The 20225-nt window shown below is 34.9% G+C and overlaps 2 protein-coding genes across 2 annotated transcripts; both read right to left on the reverse strand.

Annotated features, from left to right (window-relative positions):
- Positions 1-17: 17 nt before the first annotated feature.
- Positions 18-14613, reverse strand: LOC122595343. The gene is made up of 26 exons (XM_043767689.1): positions 14354-14613; positions 13121-13201; positions 11970-12107; positions 11733-11843; positions 11578-11628; positions 11385-11485; positions 11175-11268; positions 10946-11071; positions 10581-10841; positions 10401-10479; positions 9418-9506; positions 9131-9214; positions 8973-9047; positions 8845-8892; positions 8656-8751; positions 8331-8560; positions 5052-8188; positions 4891-4967; positions 4723-4803; positions 4550-4621; positions 3556-3661; positions 3400-3454; positions 2749-2877; positions 2202-2319; positions 1527-1606; positions 18-726 (listed from the first exon to the last, which is right to left on the reverse strand). The coding sequence occupies exons 1-26, from the start codon at positions 14549-14551 to the stop codon at positions 300-302; spliced, it is 6144 nt and encodes a 2047-aa protein (XP_043623624.1). The 5' UTR covers positions 14552-14613; the 3' UTR covers positions 18-299.
- A 2519-nt stretch (positions 14614-17132) lies between these two features.
- On the reverse strand, positions 17133-19797 carry LOC122596548. The gene is made up of 5 exons (XM_043769150.1): positions 19514-19797; positions 19378-19427; positions 18681-18786; positions 18531-18589; positions 17133-17521 (listed from the first exon to the last, which is right to left on the reverse strand). The coding sequence occupies exons 1-5, from the start codon at positions 19607-19609 to the stop codon at positions 17473-17475; spliced, it is 360 nt and encodes a 119-aa protein (XP_043625085.1). The 5' UTR covers positions 19610-19797; the 3' UTR covers positions 17133-17472.
- Positions 19798-20225: the final 428 nt, after the last annotated feature.

Here is a 20225-nt window from a genome sequence, read left to right on the forward strand (position 1 = left end):
TAACAAAAATAAAATCATATGAAAAACTAATCCCAACCAGCTACTGCTTGAAGTAGTAGTAGCGATTTGATCTATTTAAAGATAATGGTTACAAGGTTTTACATTTCAAGTACAGCATTTTAATCCAATGGTTATCTCCATCCAAGTTGAAGATGGGATACATAATGAAACTAGACGGGCCTGATTACAAATTAATCATGTTAACTACGACAACAATACCTTAAAGCTAGTCAATCACATAAAATAAACACCTATTAACATAACCTAAACAAATTTCTTACAACACTTGACTAATTATGTTAATGTCTTCTTTCCCATTTCCCTTCACGCCTTCCATCTCGTTCTCTCCTATCTATCATCTGTCTTGACTTGTTCCCCCTCGAAACATTTCGTTGGGCAGACCCAAAATTACCAGATTGCCCCTCTAATGCCGTCACTGAATCCGCTTCCCCAACACTGCCTGTGTCACCCGAGTCTCTACTACCATCAAAGTTTTCTTCATAACCACTACCACCTTCATCTTGGCGATCACGAGATTGTATAAGTGTTGGCGGTTGACCTGAAAATTGGCGTGACCCAGACAGAACAATGGTTGGCGTGGCTGACATTGAAGAGCTCGGATTTGTTATATCGGGCTGGAAACCACCACTACCACCACTTGTTCTCAAGTTGCCTTCGTTTGTTGATCTACCATTGTCTCTTTCCCGGTATCTTTCTCGTGGGCGACTGCATTTAGTATATAGGATAGGAGAGAGGATTAAACTGAAGGCTGAGCTATTAGTCTGCTAGAGGTGGCACTGTTAATTCATTAACTTTTCAACAAGTCTACTTACAGAAAAGAAAAGAAAAAAAGAAAAGAAAGAAGGAACGAACGAATCAACTTGGGGTGTGCTTCATTTCAAAGAGATTATATGGATCGAAAGACCCCCCCAAAAAATGGATCAAAAGTCCTCCAAAATTTTTTTAATGGAAAAACTCATCATTTTATATGAAAAACTAAAAAACAGTGTCAATGGGTCAACGAGACCCATTTGACCCATCCTTAGAAGCTATCTGTTTAAATCCATTACCTGTATCACCCATATTGCCACTGTAAAGATAATAAACAACCTATCTCGACAACCCATAATGTAACCTATTTTGGACTTCCAGTTCAGACTTTCTGTGTGGCAAATAGATGATGAAGAAACGTTGTACCCAACCATACAAAAAAACCAATAAAAATGCAGCATGATAGAAGTACATTTATACGACGCTACAGTATGCCTGTCTCTAACGTCAAACTTCCAGCTCTTTAATAATGGGAAATTGAAAGTTTGACTCTTGAATTTAGTCAATCTTGACCAAGATATATCCTTTGATCCAGGTGATAACAGGTGGCAATTCATAAGGGTAAATTGAACACGTAGCTTAGACAGAAATGGTCAAAAGTCATACCTTGCCTCCCTGAATACAGAATATTGCTAGAAATGCTGACAATGTAAAAACGAAGAAGTGAGTTTGATGCTACAAACACCAAAGCGTACCTACTAGTAGAAGAAAATTCCCTTCTTGACCCTGGTCGGAGACCGGACTCAGCCTGCTCTAGTTCTCGTTGGATTTCCCTCTACAAGAAAATTAAGTTACAGGGGTTAAAAGTACAAAAGGAAGAGATAAGACTACATTATATAGTTGTACCCTTTGAGCCTGATTGTAACTGTAACAATAATCTGGCATTAAAAACCCTACATTGTGATCTGAGAATATTCACACAGCTTTCAAGGTCAACCTACATACTGTTATGCTAGAAATGCACTACATTCACATGACCTTAAGAACATGAGTTCCAGAGAAAATAAATATTCGAGTAATATCTGCAAATTCAAGCAGAAAGCTCATCATGTCATGAAAAGCTTCCAAATATACCAATAAACTAGGCCACTTTAAAACTATCTATTATCATACAATAAAACCATTGTTTACTATCAATATAACTATATCCACTTACTGTTCCAGATGATCTAATGTTCAGTAGTTTTAAAAGGAAAACCATAACTACTTTATAAATATATTTCAGAATACAGTTACTGTGATGATTATATTCTCACATTTGTATTTGCAGTATAAGGTAAAGTATGGTAGAGCAAATACAACCATCATGTAAAAGTTATGCATCTAATATAAAAGACCCATGCATTCAACTGGAGCTCATTAAATCTTACTTGTGTTTTCTTTTCTTTCTCCATTTCAAGAGTGTGCTGAAGCTCCCTGGTTTTCGCACGCTCGGCAGCCAGCAATTTTTGTCTCTCAATCTCGTTTTCCATTTCAACTGCCCTTTCTCTATTAACAAGAAAAAACAACTATAAAATATATTTATTTCTAATTTTCATATCTAAGAGTACAATTAGAGGTGGCAAGATGAGAAAGTTAGGCAGAGATCACTTTTAGTATGGATTGAAACGGGCTATGTTGACCTGCAAATGGTTTTTTCTCATTTCTTAGAATACTTTATAAATAACGAATACGTAAATGAAAATGATAGCCATATTAACACAATCATAATTCAATTTGATGAAAAAAGGCTTTGTGATGTTACATGCATCTAAAATAGACATTGGGCATCTTTCAGTCTGTTGTCTATTAGCAAAACCTTTGGATTTGACTCGTTTGAAAAAGAAAAAAAAAACAACCTATATCAACCAAATCTTGAAAAAATGGGTGGATATTGCCACCTCTAAGGCGAATAAGCTACATATGAAGAGGGGTAACCTATCAAGTTCCTGAAGGAGCTCTGCTTCATGTAGAGCCGTCTCCTCTAAGTACTTCTGCCGTGCACATCTTATTAGCAACTTCTTCTGTCTGCGGGCTATAACTTCTTCCCTAAGCTTCGCTTTTTCACTATTCACAGAAATACTATTTTTTAATTTCCAATTTGTTTGGTAATCACTAGATTATTGAAGAAAAAAGTAATGATAAAGAACTCTCCATTAAAATAATGAACCTAAATAAATGGAATTGCAAATGAACATTTTGAAACAAGAAGAAAGTCTTGATACATGCAGCATAAAAACAAAAGTCATCGGTTCAAATCCCACCCCATGTATCTTTAATCAGAGTTTTACGTGACTTAGCTTCCCCCATGTTGATCGTGAAACCAGTTGGTGGGGCCGTGGGGGCGATAATGGGTTGGTTAGCCATTTTGAATACAAAAAATGAACTATTTTTTTCTGCAAAACAACAATTTTCTGTAGTTAAAGCACAACATACTTCAAAGATGCTCTATGACTTCATCTTACCCTTCCCAATATCAGATCTAAAAGTTTTATAAACCAACTGTACATGTCCCAGGTTTCATAAAAAAGAGCTGATAAAGACCTAGCGATACATTTAGAATAATAGATTTGGTAAGATGGTACATACAGCGACTGAATCTCATCCTTGATTTCTTGAAGGCGTCTATCTTCTTTTTCATAACCTGGATTGAAGAAAGTGGCAGGAGAAAAGCGTCTTATGGCCTTATGGTAAATTTAAAATAAACATTTGTGTATTTATGAACAGCAAATTAAGAGAAATTACCAGCCAGAAAAGGAAGCTTCCTCCAATCTGTGTAATCATTAGATGAATCCTGAATATATTGCTCTTTCTGTATTAAATCCATTTCAATTTCAGCCTCCTGAATTTCCTATGACATATTAAGAGTAGTTAGACTGTGCATCTGAGTCAAAAGCACGTCCTGAACAGGGGAAACCTCGTCCGTTGACAGTTTATGTTAGGGCTAGTCATTTGGAAAGGTATTAAACTTTCACTTGTATTCTATTATATGCACACATGCCTAAACTTCCTATTGAATGCATTAATCTTTATATTTCATACTACCGTATGCATTGATGGCTAAATTGCCCTCACTGAATTTATTTTTATTTTTTTCCCAACTTTAACTTTAATCTTTATCTAATAAAAAACAGTTACAAAATCTTCCTTTTTTCTTATTCTTCCAAGCTCATCAATTAACCTACTTTTCTTCATAACCCTAATCATAAAGTATCTTTTATTCAATCAAAAAAAAAAGATGGATGAAAAAATTATATACGCACCCATTGTTTAATTTTAGTGTTGAATGATTATGAGTTTTCAAGTCACAAGTTTTAATACCCCTTATAACTTGAGCAACAGTAAGTTTTGACACAAATTATATACGCACTCATAGTTTCTAAATATTAACTACATGTTATTTACAGCAACATCAATGGAAAAAAAAAATTGTTCCGACCATAATTTTTGGCAAAGGGAGTTTATATAGGTGTGTTTATGGGTAGTGATAGTAGTCATGGTAGTGTTAGATGATAATAAAATCAGTTTTTATCTAATAATAATCATATTAAAATTAGAATGAAAATAAAAAGGAAATTCATTTTAAGGAGTTTTTGCGTATACAATGAAAAGTTTGAAAGATGGATGCATACAATTGGAAACGAGGAAAGTTCAATTATTTCCAAATGATTAATCCTTTATACTAAGAGCTGTTAGTTATTTCAAAACTCATCAGAAATCTTGTAAATTCAGATCCTACCATAAGTTTCTCGTCAGATTTCTTGGAGAAGAAATCAAAGTATGACTGTACAGAGGTCAAATTCGCAAGAACCTGCCACATCCATGATAAACTCTGTATTACAATCTCATTCTAACGAATTGTGAATCATAACCCGCAAACCACATCACATCAAAAATTTTGAGCATTGTTACCTGAAGAAGTGACTCGCGTGTAGTTCCAAAATTTGGGTCATCTTCTTTTGAAATATTTGATGTGAGAACTCCCTTGAGAGTCTGGTGTTGCAAAATTTACATTTTAAAGTAGGTCATGAGATCAGATACACTTTCACTGGTCAAACATGGAACAAATAATATACTTACCGCTTTTGCTTCATCACCTTCAGTTTTAAGCTTACGTAGAGCTTGACATGCACTTCGAACAAGATCTTCATGCTTTCCTAAACAAACAACATTTGGACAATAAGATTGCTTTTTGTTTTAACCATCTTCCTTATTAAACATATAAAATACAAGGATACCACCTTCTGATAGACCCAAAGTATCAATATTTCTCCAAATATTTTGAGGAACCAGACAAACATCTTCAGCAGGAGAGTACAAACAGATAGTGGCAATAAGAGCTAATGAAAGTTGCACAAATGGGCCTTCACATGTCTTTTGACCAAGGCTAACTAAACACGGAAGGAAACTATCAGCGGCCCCAAGAACAGATTGTAATTGTGGCCTCTCCGCAAACGGAACACACTTAACTAGAAGGGCCATCGCACGCGTTCTCAAAAGAGGTGACATGTCAGACGATGCAACCACAATTATGCGATCCCACAGATTTGAGACAATATAACCTAACTCACATGAATTAGCTTGATCGATTATTATTTCACTGTCGGCTTCAGCGCCGACCAAGTTCCCCAAGTGTTTCAGTGCAATAAAGCGCTGTTCTGGTTCAATATGACCCATCATTAAAGATAGAAGATCAACTAGAAGATGTTGACTTTCATGAAGACTCTCGATGCCTCCATCAAATAACGATGACAACCACTTATCAGTCTGCAACCGCCAAGAAACTTTTGGTGCATTCTGTGAAAATTTCTGCATTGCTAAACAAAGGGGGCTGATTACTCTATCAAAACCTAAAAAACGAGGCGCTTCAAGTATGCAGTCAAAAACTGTAGACGCAACCTCCCAGCATCTGTTTTCTTGCAATTTAAGAACTATTTCAGCAAGTTGTTCAAGACTCGCCTTCCAATGATAATGATCTACCAAACTATGTGACCCTTGTTCTAACACTAACAATAAGCATTTTGAGTATACAAAACATTGAGATGATGTGACAGCGAGTTTTTTAGCTGGTTGATAATGAAGTTTCCAGCATAACTCGATAGTTTGATGAAGCTTGAAGATAAGACCTTCCAGATCTTTGGAGAATTCTGTAATTTCTTCCACAGACAACTGATGACCCTTTAGAGTCGAAGCAGAATTCATGTCACTTCGAAAAGCATCAATTAAGAATGAATGTGACTGAGAATTATTATCAATGGGAATGACATCCAATACTTGTAATCTTTCAACTAATAAACTTTTGCAGCTTTCCATTACCAACTGAAATGCACAAAGGTAATCATAGAAGGACGTTGTTGGTTCAGATGTAGCAAAATCAGCCCAAGATACAAAAGATTGCAATATCTCACATTCCCTTTGTAGTGATAAGTCAAGGAAAACCGAGGCCAAAACATGAATTGTTGGAGCCCTGCTATATGGAGCTGGATTCTCAGAATGATCTCTTAGATTACTAAAAAGCTCATCAAAACACAAAGACTCAAAATCAAGATTTTCCTCATTGGATGCCTTCCTCAAGGAATAAGAGATGATTGGTTTCAACAAACCCAAAACCGAATCCAGAAGTGCCACATCAGCATATGCAGTTTTACACAAGGATTGGAGTATGTGTACAACTCTAGGAATTTCAGGCACCATTGGTTCCATGTGTTCAGTCACAATCGCTTCAAGTACGTACAAAATGACTGCTTTTGCATTCTTTGCATAAAAGCCCTTAAACAGGGAACGTCTTTTAGAAGCTTCTTCTTGTAGGAAGGGCCATGAACAGAAGTCACAAAACCAGCATAACAGATCTGGTACAACACTAGAAGGAAGAACTCTCAAATGCAAACCAACAGCCTCCAATATCATCTCCCCAAACGCTTTAAACTGCGTCTTTAAGTTCGGAAAAAAATGGCTAATTTCAGGATAGATCACACGAAAAGACTCGTCTTTTTTGTCAAGAGTGTCTTTGACAACAGCTAGATCATCACTGAAAATCGATAACAAAGTTGTTAATTCGGACAAATCGGAAGCAAGAATTAGTCTTTCCTTCTGATATTGTTTTGCATTACGAGATACTGACATCCATCCAATAAACCGAACCAGAGGAGATGAAGAAGAAGAAAAGGAAGATATTTTCTTCACCCACGCGGAGGAAGGAATCAAATTGCAAAACCGCCCTTCTTCACCTCCACTTGAAGCTACCACCAATCTTTGAAGAAGCATCCAGTGGCGTTCCACCTCATGTACCTTAATCAATTCCAACTGCAAAATCCCTTGGTGACAATAGGATACAAGCAGATCATTCAAATATTCAGCAGAATCTAAAATGATATCAATTATACGCTCAGAAGGACAACTAAGTTTAGTTGCAGAGCGCAACAGAAAGACCAAACTCTGCAGAAGAATCTCACGCATTGAGTGCTGCTCTTTAAGCAAAGAGTTTATCAAAAAGTTGCACAACAATGATTGATTTTGTCGAACTAAAGTGATTGCATCCATGGATAACGTATCTTGCTCAGAAAACTGCATATCCTCATTCTCATCATTATCTGGTAACGTCTTTTGATAGTTGTGATCTAACTCGGCAGCTTCAAGAAGAATTTCAATAACTATTTTGTCCCTTTTCTTCTCAAGGAAAGCTATAGTTTCCAAATTATCATCACTTTTTTCTAAAATTCTTCTAATTTCTGCAAAGCCATAGCTATTATTGGTCTTGTTAATTATTTTCTCTGGGGTTAACTTAGGATTGTTTCTGAAAGACATCATAAAGAAGGGATTGGTGTAGCACTCTGCAGCCAATAGCAGAGAATCTATGGCAGCATTATGACCCTCAGGGGTAACATCACTATGTGAATGCAAATCACAAGCCACCCGTCTAAACTCAGAGGCCCACAACTCACAATCTCCATAATTCATAAGCTGCAGACACTCAGTTTGCAACTCAGAATACTCAACAGCACCAGAATTGGTGACCACTTTTTCATCGACTAAATGTTTCTCTTCTGCATTGTTATTGTTATTGCTATGGCTCTGATCTGAGCTTGTTTGATCGGGAACACCAGAAGCAGTTGTAAGCAACATATCCCTGACTTCAGGTGGCGCAAAAAGAATGCTGACATCATCAAAAGTTTCTAGTTTAGATGCAGTATCAGAAACTTCTATTTTTCCATCGGTACCTTCTTGGTCAATCTTTAAAGCAGCGGCTCCATTAAGAGAAGCAGAAGAAAGAGAGGAGGCGTCTGGCAGTTGAGCATCTATGGTTTCAGAAGCTGGAAATCTCCCAAGGTCAACATTCGGTGGCAATTGCATGTGGGGGTCCAAAATCGAGAGAAGTACACTGTAAGACAATTAAAGATAATTTGGTTAAAAGCACGCTCATGAAAACATAAAGCACTTCAAAAGAAGTGAGTTAATGCAAAATACTAGGCAACTCAAACATATCCGAAAATTAGTGATTAATTATATGAAGTGAGCATTACATAGGAGCAACTGAACCCCGCCTCCATTCAGACTCTAAGGAGGGAAGAATGGCAGATTTAGTTACCGCTGCCCGGATCACATTTAATGCAACACTGCAATTCTGCTCCTGAATATCAAGAAATATTGGAGATGCGTTTCCAAAGGCTATCGTGCTCTTTAAGGGGGTTAAAGCTGGATCAAGAAGAGGCTCTAGAATTTCGAGAAGAAAGAGAATCTGATGTTTAACACCCTGGAAATTAAGCATGTCCAATATAATTATATGCATTTCATGAAGCACGCTACAACTAAAAATGATAGATGAATGTGGGAAAATATAAGCCAAACCTTATATTTTGCCATCACATCATCCATATGTCCAGATAATGCCAATACAATATATTTGAGAGCAGCACGTGCATCAGCTAACGCATTATGGGCACCCTAAAAGAAAATCAAAAAGCAAAATGGGCATTTTATCAAACCTGATACAACTTTATGGTTAATCTAATTTGGGATTGATATGCTTTGACTTACATGAATTACACCTAACAGGTCCTCAATAAGCTCAACAGCCAAGTCTACCTGTTTTTGACAATAAAATCAAAAGCTTTTGGGTTAAAATAGATGTACAAAGAAAATATATGAGCTAAAATAGGTATGACCTTTGCAATCACTTGACCCATCCATGGTCCCAGCACCCCAGTACAAAGATCAATAAGAACACACGCAGCCTTGGCCTGCACCACGAGTGAAGATAATAGTAGTCAGTTTTCACTGAAAGTACATTAAACAAATTAATGATTCAAGGCAAGCAACCAACATGTGATGGCGAAAAAGATGACAAATAGCCAGCACATCCTCGAAGCAGGGGACCATACATGGGAGAGGTTGATGTTAGCACAACCTGCAACCAATCTAAGGGTAAATAGTTTTACCAATGAGTGACCTGAAATCTATAAATACTGGCATGGCACCTGTCATTCCCATGTCATAGCCACATCAACTTTCATGTGTAGAAAATGATGAGGTGGAATTTGATAATATTTCAAGCTAAGTAAATAAGACATACAAACTAATATAATTTGACTTGTTAAAAAAACTGAAAACCTGAGACAATGCACGCTGAACAAAGGGCTGTCTCCACACAGAGAAACTGTCATCAACCTGGCCGGAACTGCTAAAATTAGGACGAAGTGCTGAAAAAAGTAAAAATGCAAGAGAAGGTCATATATGAGTAAGAGTTAACTTAATCTCCTTTACCTTTTAGCTTGGTTTTTAGATTTTATCCATCCAAAACCATTTAAGTTATGACATACACCCAACTGACCCATTTACATATATGAAAAAGAGCTGATAGGCATCCAAGCTTACACACGAAACCCATCAAAACGACATAGTTTCTATTAATCCCTTTCAACATCTAATGCCTCAACTCAACAAGATCCATGACCCCATATCTATTACATCCTATCAATTGGCTAATATTAAAATCAAATACACCTGACAGCAAAAACGATACCTAACCCCACAAAAAAATGAATGATATAGACAATCTCATAATCATACCCCTACCCAATGGTAGAGAGACTGTAAAATACAATAAAACACCCAATTTACTTCATTACTGCGTCAATTTTCTTTATTTGCAAATCTATTATCTATGGCAAATCATCAACAGTAAAATTGCAAATGGAAATGGCATTTTAACAAAAACATGTGATTTCTACAATGGCTTCAAGCCTAATCGCTTCTGCAATTCGCAAAGATCCAGACCAAGTACAAAAAGCACGCATGTGTTGAGGCGTTGCTTGAACTTTTCATTGGCAAAATAGACTTCTAATAAGACAAAAAACATTATATTCTGTCCGTAAAGTGAAACGGCCAAGAATATTTACCAAAACTTTGAGGTATTGATATATTTGAACTAAAATTACATCAACTTATTGGGCTTCCTATGTAAGCATGGATTTGTGATCTCCAGATGTTTACTTCCCGCTAATCATATATCTAGTCTACATCACATGCCATGCATTCAACATTGAAGAGGATTAATACACAACAAGAAAGTGAAGGAACCAAAGTTACCAGACCTGGCAATAAAGCTTGTATAAGTGGCAACGTGGACCAAAACTGAGAACTGTATCCAGCCAATTTGCTGCAAAGCAGAGGCTGAAACATAAATAAACTTATCACGATGTAATATCACATTCTAATATCAAGAAACTAAGCATGTACTGCGATTTTGGTGCACTTTAAGAAAATTAACCTACCTGGGATGCACAGGCAAAAAGCACGTGTAAAATTCCTTCTTCGACAGCCTTAATGTCTAAAAGTTGGAGATACTTAAAGTCCCAATGATCATCAGTTACCAAGAACTCCTCCCCAAATAAATTTGAATAATCTGTGACTTTTAGTGCACCAAGTAACTCAGAACTTGGGTCCTTATCATTATCAATTGTGACATCAGATGAAGAGTTAGATGCTTCATGCATCATGTTCGGACGTTCAAGCTTCAGTAAAACTCTAGAGGCCTGAAATGAAGTTTCCAACGGTGAGTATTTTCTTCTCAGAAGGATACATCACTATATTTTAATACTTTACCACATGAAAACTTAGAAGAGAGATAAGTAATTACTATTCTACAAACAGTTCCCAGATGAGAATCACTATAAGCCTTTCTCAGCAACAGAAAGATTGCATCAGAACGAAAAACTGTCGAATTGTGTAAGGAAGTCGAAATTGTGTTACGTGATCTCCTTGGCTGATGATGAAAAACAAGCATGAAACTATTAATCAGCTGAAATAGAGAACTTGCTAGTAGTAAATCTCGAACGAAGTCAAACACGAGGTTAATGGGTTTTTACCTCAAAGTTAGAAGAAATTGTTAAAGCTGGTGTCAGAAGAATACTCTTAGATGCTTCGCTGTCCGAAGCATTGCCACCTGATTTAGCAGTTTCCCTACATGAAAATCATTAGCCATTTATGACTTTTTTGTACCCAAATACAAAAAATTAACTAAGAACCCGAAATCCTATTGAGATTTAAAAATACCTACTAGCCACTATTCTACCGACCTCTCTTTTAGTATGTGGAGAATTGGATAAAAGGGTCCAGCAAGCATAGCAAGAAACCGAAGCGTAAGTTCCGGAGTATCTGAAAATCTGTTAAGATCTGCCTGCACAGAGTAACCTCGTTAACTCATCAAATTTAGAAAAAATTAATAAAGTCTTTCGAAGGAGGTTGAATATATACAACAGAAAAATCTACCTCAAGCTGGGGAAGGAATGTCACCAACCGATTTGCCAAGTCTTGAAGCAGCTATATACTAAGATAGTTAGATTAAAAAATAAATATGCAAAAAGAGGCACATCATCATATCTACAAGATACACATATGTATATACATAAAATATGATATTACACCTGAAGGTAAAAGTCATCAGCATCTTGTTTGTGAGAAATAACATGCGGCAACAGGTGATTGATAACAGGTTGAAATTCTGGTTCAAGACCGGTAACAGGAACACCAATCAACTGCAAGGCAATTAAACAATCAGTAAAGCAATACTAAAAAACGATTGGCCTATAAAGTTGGAAGATGTGGCATAACCAAAAACATTACACGTAACTTGAAATTATAACCGAACACAACATATTTACCTGAATGAAGAAAATTGCTATGGGATTCCCACGCAAACACGATATTCTCACATATCGACATGGAGAATAGTTCATCGGGTACACCATATCACGGCGAGGCGCTTCACACCGTGGGCGGGATTTTGAGAAGGTCTCTGGCTACAATAAAGAAAATATCAAAGAGGAAAATAAGAAGCATACTTTGTTAAAATATAATTATATAAACTGCAGTCCCTAATCATTAATTTCTATTTCAAACCCAGATTAACCATTGCAATTTTAGATAAGATTTAGTAATCTAAGTTTCAAGTGACTTATTTATAGTTTTATACAATTATACCATTATATAAAGCATTTACCCAGATAATAAAAAAGTGCTACATCACCCTCCTTCATCACTCCAAAACGTTATACTTCCTCTCATCTTTTTCCCCTATTCTTTTTAATTTCACCTCAAAACTTTAAAAAACCTTCCTTGTTTCCCTAAATCATTTCCCTATCTTGATAATCAACACTATCAATGAGTTGTGACACGTCAATCAGTCTCCCCCGCCCTCTCTCCCTTCTCTTGCACCACCGACCAGAAACCGTCAAAAATTGCTTAAAAGAAAATGACAAATAGCCGGAAACAATTGCCACTGAGTTGCACCTTACATGGGTACCATCCTACTGGAATGTATCAAGACATGTCATAATGTCATATATTTACAAACTAACTACACTCCACAGATATCTATACTACATTATAAAGCATTTAGTTCCCTCCATTTTTCTCAACTAAGTTGTTAATAAACCCAAAATGCCCCTCCTTTTTTATTCCCTATTTTAAAGATTTTAACATGAAATACCTATAATATCTACTTGAAACACCTATAATACCCTTAATGAACTTACTATACAACATTTACCCTTAACTCTTAAATAGCTACACTACCCCCTTTTACATTTTTAGCCACACCACTAAAGCCGCCGCAACCACCGATGTCGTCACTACACCGCCAGCGCAGGCATATGACTAGTTGCACATAAAACATCTGCTAATAAACTTGATTTTTCAATACCAAGTTTTGACCTTTTTTATTTAGTTTCCTACAAAAAACTAGCTTTCATGTATGAGTAACAAAGCAAACCTCAACAAGATCACGTCCAACATCAATATTCATAATGCATACCTTATATCGCAAGCCGACTGAAATCTCCCATTCCAACACAGATTTATTATATATCCTTATCTGTGATAGCAGACAAGGTTCCTACATAAAAAAAAAAAAAAACAAACCCAAATATTAAGTTAATAAAAATTGCAAAAAAAAAAAAAAAAAGGGAACTAACACAACTACCAAAAAATTATAATTAAGGAATGAAACATCATTTGAGAATAAAGAACTATAAATTCATTTTTAGTGAGAACATAATAACCAAATTTGATTTAGGTTGACGTAGATATGAACCGCTTTGCTATCCGAGTAATCCCAGGGGAACTACCCGCTTTGCATGTAGCCCGGAGTCGTTGCAGGTGAACTTTATGGCCACAAGGAGTATGTTCTTTTGCTAAAAGTTTAAAGAGAAACTTTCATAGTAGATAAAAAAAACTTCTGCCCGGAAGGAACCAAACATGTTGTCCAAAATAGAAAAGGGTGGCCAATGGAAACTCCACAATTTTTATAAACTCTATATTTTTTAATATTATTTTTGAGTATTTATTCAGTTTTAAGGTAATTGGCAACCCCAGACTAGTGTAATTGATTTTTGTAGTTTAATTTTACCCTTATTAGTATCATGAAGACTGTTTGGCGACCCCAGAATAAAAATCTTGGCTCCGCCACAGTACCTTTGGCAAAACTAGTTGGAGCTTGTAGCTCGGATTTTTATTTGTATAAATGTGTTCGACAACTAGTTGTAGCGGGAGCATATTAAAGTAAAATGAAACACAAATAAAACTCAAAATATAGAAATATACTATTAATTCCGATAATCCATTTTTGATGAGCCAAACATCGCTACTCTTTAAAAGCTACGTCACATAGTAACATTTTGCTCAAACTTACGTAACCTCCTATCAAGTCCGATAATCCATTCGTTTGTTCAAAAATCATCTTTCCTTACCCTAACTACGAAACTCGTGTAAATACGTTACATTTTCATAAAAATCAGTTGCCCTAACTTATAACTTCATAATATAATTACAAAATTCATGCACAAATAAACACAACAATTCGAGTTGAGTCGCTAAAAGCTCGACTCGAGCCGAATTTAAGCATAATTTGTAAAAATGTAAATGTTAGTACTTATTATAATACATAGAACCTAAAAAAATGAAACAATAAGGAGCAGAAATATGAAATATATATATATATATATATATATATATATATATATATATATATAAATAGAAATAGAATTACATCGAGTTCAAGTAAAATCCATTCTTTAGTATTAGTGGCAGTTGACCAATGATTTCGGAGGTCAAAATCGAGAAGGTGTGAAGCTTTTTGAGATGGAGATTCTCTTGAAACTGCTTTGACTTTATAAGTCAATGATTTTACTCTTTTATTTTTTTCTAATGATAATAATTCTGATTCGCCAAGCATTTCGTTGTTCATTTCAATTTTTTCTTCCTTCTATTATGTTTTGGGGTTTTTGTTTGTGTTTCCAGAGAAAGGGAGTTGCCTGAAAAACGTTTACTTTACTCACTCACTTCCTGATTTTTTATTATTTTGAACGGCACTACTTTCTCAGTTACTGCTGTTAAAATAAAAAAAGTTACTCACTCACTGACTCTGTGTCTTTTATTGGTCGATCATCCCCCCTTCTCTTTTTCTTTTTTCTTTTTACAAAATCAGATTATTGGTTTCCTTTTTTCTTAATTCCTTATTTCTTTTTATCTGTTGTCTACTATCTATAAACCCTTATAAAAGGTATTGGAATTAAGAAATTAAGCAATTTTTCATTATTCTTAAAATACCCCTACTTCTATAATCTCTTATAAAATATATTAGACTTTCTATTTTAGGAAATTCAGCAATCTTTTCAATATCCCCATATTGCCCCTAATTCACACATTATCTCTAATTCTATATTTCTAAACACAATATCTAACACACAATCACTTCTTTCTCTCCTTTCTATTTACACACACGCATATCGTTTCCTCCTCCACTATTTTGTATTATTATCACCATTTAATCGCCGCACGTGCGGACACCAACCCTCGTTTACTATTTAGGGTGTTTGGCCTATCTTTTGTAATTTTGTTAAACGGAGTATAATTTTAGATTTATTTGCTTAATATAAGATAGATTTCTTTTTTAAGTTGTGAAAAGCTTTTTTATAGAAAAGTATGTAAAAGTGGCTTTAAAATTCAATGGAAAAAAGCTTTTGAAAATTTAAAGTTAAATAGAAAAATATATCTTTAATACAACGAGAGAAATGTACCTACGCGTTGCGGCGGTGATGGAGGTGACAATGTGGTGGTGATGTAATGGCAGTGGCAGTGGTGGCGGTGACGGGTGGTGGTAGCGGTAGTGGCGGCTATGGTGGTGGTGATTATATATCCGCGCAATGCGACGGTGGTGACGGGTGGAGGCGGCGAGTTGCGGTGGCGGCGGCGATTAGTGTAAGTTATTGATATGGTGTAGATTGTTAAATGTTGAAAAGTTAAAAGTTGAAAAGTATAGATGTTTTATAATATAGTATAGGTAATATGTTGAAGACATACCCTATATAGGGGATGTTGTGAAACTCGGCTAATACAGCCGAGTCGGATCGTGTATCGACCGACTGACGATACGAGTTTGTCATACTCAATCCGAAAATCGGTGAGGGTTCCAGACTTGGGTCAACTTGGTCAAGACTCGGTTATATCGGTCGAGACTCCGCTGTATCGGATCGTGTCAACCAAAATCAAACTTATTTTTCTTTTTTTTAAAGCTTTTATCAATTATGTTTAAGTTGAAAAATTATGTTATATTTAAGTTTGAAGGTTTATATATATTTTTAATTTTTTTTCTTACATACACTATCCACTAATCCAATTCCAATCCGATTTTTAAAAAATCCTAACTGCCCCCTCGTCGATCCGATCCTTTTTACCGAGTTCCGCAACCTTGCCTATAGGTATGTAAATATTAAGTTTTTCATTATCCTTCATCTTAAAATGATAATATACTCAACTTTAAGCTTTTAAAAGCTTTTTACTATCAGAGTGTAAAGTTATTTAAAATTGACGATTACGCAATTTTACACCTTTTTTTACTAAAACGCTTTTCACAACTTACCATTAGGCCATCTTCAATGGAGAATGTCATGACAGCGTGCTGGTTGTGGACAAACTGATGCCCAGTTTGTATGCGTTGGATCACAGTTTGCAACCCATTTTTTTACATATTGTGAGCAAATAAAAAGTGAGTCACCTTTGTTTATTTTTCTCCAAAATATGATCGTGGATAGTTGGTGCTACTCCAAAAATGTGGGTCACCTTTATTTTTTTCCTCCAAAAATGTGTTTTATAATTTAATATAAATTATTATGTGATGTACGCTGAGTTTTAATATGTTGGGTTGGAAACAAAATAAGTTCAGTTTATTGGCTCACTATGCCAGAACAGTTTGCTAACGTGTTATTAAAATGACCGGTTTGCTTGGATAAACTCTATTCTCCATTGGAGATGACCTTAGGTGTGCTAGTATGACTTTTGGGTTTATAAGCTACTTCAACATTTATTTTAAAACTAAAGCCAAAAGTTTTTTTTTAAGGATACTATAAAAGACTCATGCATCTTTTGTATACCTACACTTCTCATACACCGGTCACAGGATCTCAACATCTATATCTCCAATACGCTATCCTCTCAACATGTATCGATTTTTATTTTCAAGCATCTATATATTGTATAGGTATAGATTTACTAATGTGGGTTTGAAAAGGTTTGTATATATAGAGGTTGTTGACTTATTTTCTTGTACGTTTTGACAATTTATTTTCTTAAACAATGGTTTTAATCCATGGATTACTACATCTACTTAAACAATGATTAGATGATGTTGGTGCTTGCAGCCATGGCTGTGTTTCTGATTAGATGAATATAAAGTATTATATCTTCTCTTCCTTCACTCATTTTATTATCTTTTCATCCTTCACTCATTTTATTTGAAAGTTTAAAAGAAAGCAAACCCTGATCAAAAATTGCGAAAAGATAACTTGTTATTTCCTTCATACATATGCCCTTTTGCTACCACTTACATAGTAACTCAATCAGTACAACTGCTGGATCAGCTGTTACAAGAGAACAAATGTGCATAGTCATTTCCAGAAATCAGACACCTTTCTCAAATACAGCTTTACAAAAACAAATTGTTTAAACATAAAGATTACATTTTCCAAACTATCTTTAATGTAAACCTTCCCAATAATACTTCAAAACACAATCTGGGTTTAAAAGTTTTCAACTTCTCGGTTACTTGCCTACACGTGAGATTTCTAGTCCTCATCAAACAACAATCTGGCTGAGAAACGCTCCTATTGTTTACTCGAAAGCACCTCTAACACCATCCAAGCTCTCTCCCAAAGACAATCTAGAAATGAAACAAAATAAACCATTAGAAAAGAGTCAAACACTGATATCTAACATGCAGCATTGCAACCTAAGGACATATGTACAAACTCATCCAAAATGCAATGAAGGATAGGAAGTGAAGCAACAGAGCTTCTAACATCTCATTCCGTATTTATTAAAAAGTATGCGTTTAAAGCACCTTATTAGCATTGAGCGATGGGTTAACAATAACTTCTACCAAGTGATTTTAAATAATTTAATTTACTATTATTTTAAGGTCGACACTTCAGCTACAAAACTCAAGTCTACAACGAGACTTAAACCCGACACCAACAGTTTGATTCGATAAATTTAGGTTTTGGTGTTATAAATAGTATCAGGGCTCTACCTCATGACACTTGTTTTCAGACTCATGATAATAATTGTACCCAATGAAGAAACTAAATACCTAGATTATCATACCAAAGTATGTTTCCCTATTTATGTTCGATTAAGGTGGACTAAGAATTCAGTAACTAATTCTGTTTGTAACAGTAACCACCATAATTTGACATTGTTGATGATGAGAAACTTGCAAATATAAATGATAGTCCGGGCTTAACTTCTCAGATGATGAATAGATTGCTAGTTGCTACTAAAGGCTTGTAAGTAGAAAAGTGTTTCAACAGGCATATGCGTGCAAGAAAAAGAGTTTTAAGGAATCCATTTAAACAAATAATGTTTTTGAATGCGTACGGTCGAACCTGTTGAACATATTTATTCTCCATATTTATAGTGTATTTTAGAGTAAAAAGATTTCATATAAATTTGTAGTTGAACCTCCTAACTTTATCCACAAGCCGTGATAATTTTAATAATGAACCCACTCGATACTGATTCAAGCTCTGCCCCTACTTCAGATGCAACATGTACATTCGGACAGACACTTGAAAGATATCTTTTTGTAAGAGAAAGTTATGTAGATTGTTGTAATACTGAGTTGGAATCTGTCATGAATCGATAAATTTAAGTCAACACACAGAACTAACCTGTGCATACAGTACTTGTACTCCTGGCTCCTCGTGTAATCTTTCTCCCCTTCTTCCAGCTGATAGATGCATTCACCAAACAAAATTCAAAATAAGGATACAATCAAACATTATGGTTCAAAATAGGTATCAAAATTCGTTGTTGCTAACCGGATCACTCTCGTAAATAAGCTCATAACAAGCCGGTGACAAGCATTTTAAGGCACAGTTCTCCTTTGCAACCATGGAAGTCTTGCATTGTGCCCCCCAGTATCCACTGTCAATCCGACAACAGGTCAACAGTACATCAACAAAGCAATAAGAATAGTAAGAAAAACTTGGCACACGTGTTACTCATCTCGAGTTTCACTTGTTATAAAATGAAATTTCTATCCTTTTTATTGGTCTAAACAAAAAAATAGATATGTTTTCGTTTCTATCGAGTACAATGTTAAGTGCCACTATACAGAAGTCCAAGTGCGTATATATCCTCGTTATAACTATAAACCATACTTCCATTTATAATGAAACTAACTCTCTAATGCGGCCATGAAGGTAAGTCAACCACACTAATCAACAGAACTACGTAAATACCTAAGTCCGTTAACGCTTTCTAATTCAATTTACATTCTTTTATAGTCATTGTTCATGCATGTTGACATCAACTCTAACATAGTACTAAAAAACAAATCAAAGAAACTCTGAAAAATCAAAACTTTTTAAAAGTGTGCAGGTTTATTTAGTTCAAAAAACAATAAAACATATATAGAAACATTCAATAATCATATAAAAAAAATTAAAAATTCAGTACTTAATAATTTAAACAAACTATTTATATTGGGAAAAAAAAGGGGTGAAAAAAGCATACAATTCAATTTCCGAGTAACAAGTTTGCTTCTTTTGTCTAACTTCAGTATCCTGAAAACATAAAAATCGCATCTTTATTAAAACCCAGATGATAATAAATAAATAAATATTTATATATAAAGATAGTGAAAACTTACAGAAATAGGGCGAGGGGACTTCTTAGCAAGGACTTGAATTGAAGAAATAATGAATACCCAGATGATAATTGTTTGAAATTTGTAAATCTTGTCCATTGATTATAAAAATTCGATGATAATGATGATTGTGGAGGGTTAATTAAGATTTATTTTACAGACAAAGATGGTGACAAGGACAACAACAGTCTTGTCTCTGGAAGAGGTAAGAGATGGACGATGACAAGGAGAAAATAAATAATTGGATGTATAAATTTATAATTTTAACACATAAATAAAGTCGATGAACTGGTGAAGGGTTTATTAGGCAGTCTGTCTCTCGTGTTTTTTTGATTTTTTGCTTTTCGATGTCTTGACTGATAGGCTTCCTAGTGTAAGCTGGATGCTTATTTTTACTTTTAATATGTTTTTTATTTTTTCAAAAATTGACAGATTAACCTATTTCTATTCGTAAATTACAAATGAAATGTAAGAATTTCAAAACCTCGAATAATCCATTCTTACAAGTATAAAAAGTATTGATATAAATATATAATTACTTAAGCTCAAAGACCATTATTAATGAAACATCAACTTTATAGCTTATTAGTATAATATTAGATTTTAGACTCGTGTCCAACACTGGACACATGATTTACAATATTATCAATATTAAATTTTCATACATTTAATTCATAAAAGCTTATAATTTTAAAGATATATGGTTTTAAGTGTT

Source organism: Erigeron canadensis, chromosome 4, assembly GCF_010389155.1.
Source record: "Erigeron canadensis isolate Cc75 chromosome 4, C_canadensis_v1, whole genome shotgun sequence".
Classification (NCBI taxonomy): domain Eukaryota; kingdom Viridiplantae; phylum Streptophyta; class Magnoliopsida; order Asterales; family Asteraceae; genus Erigeron; species Erigeron canadensis.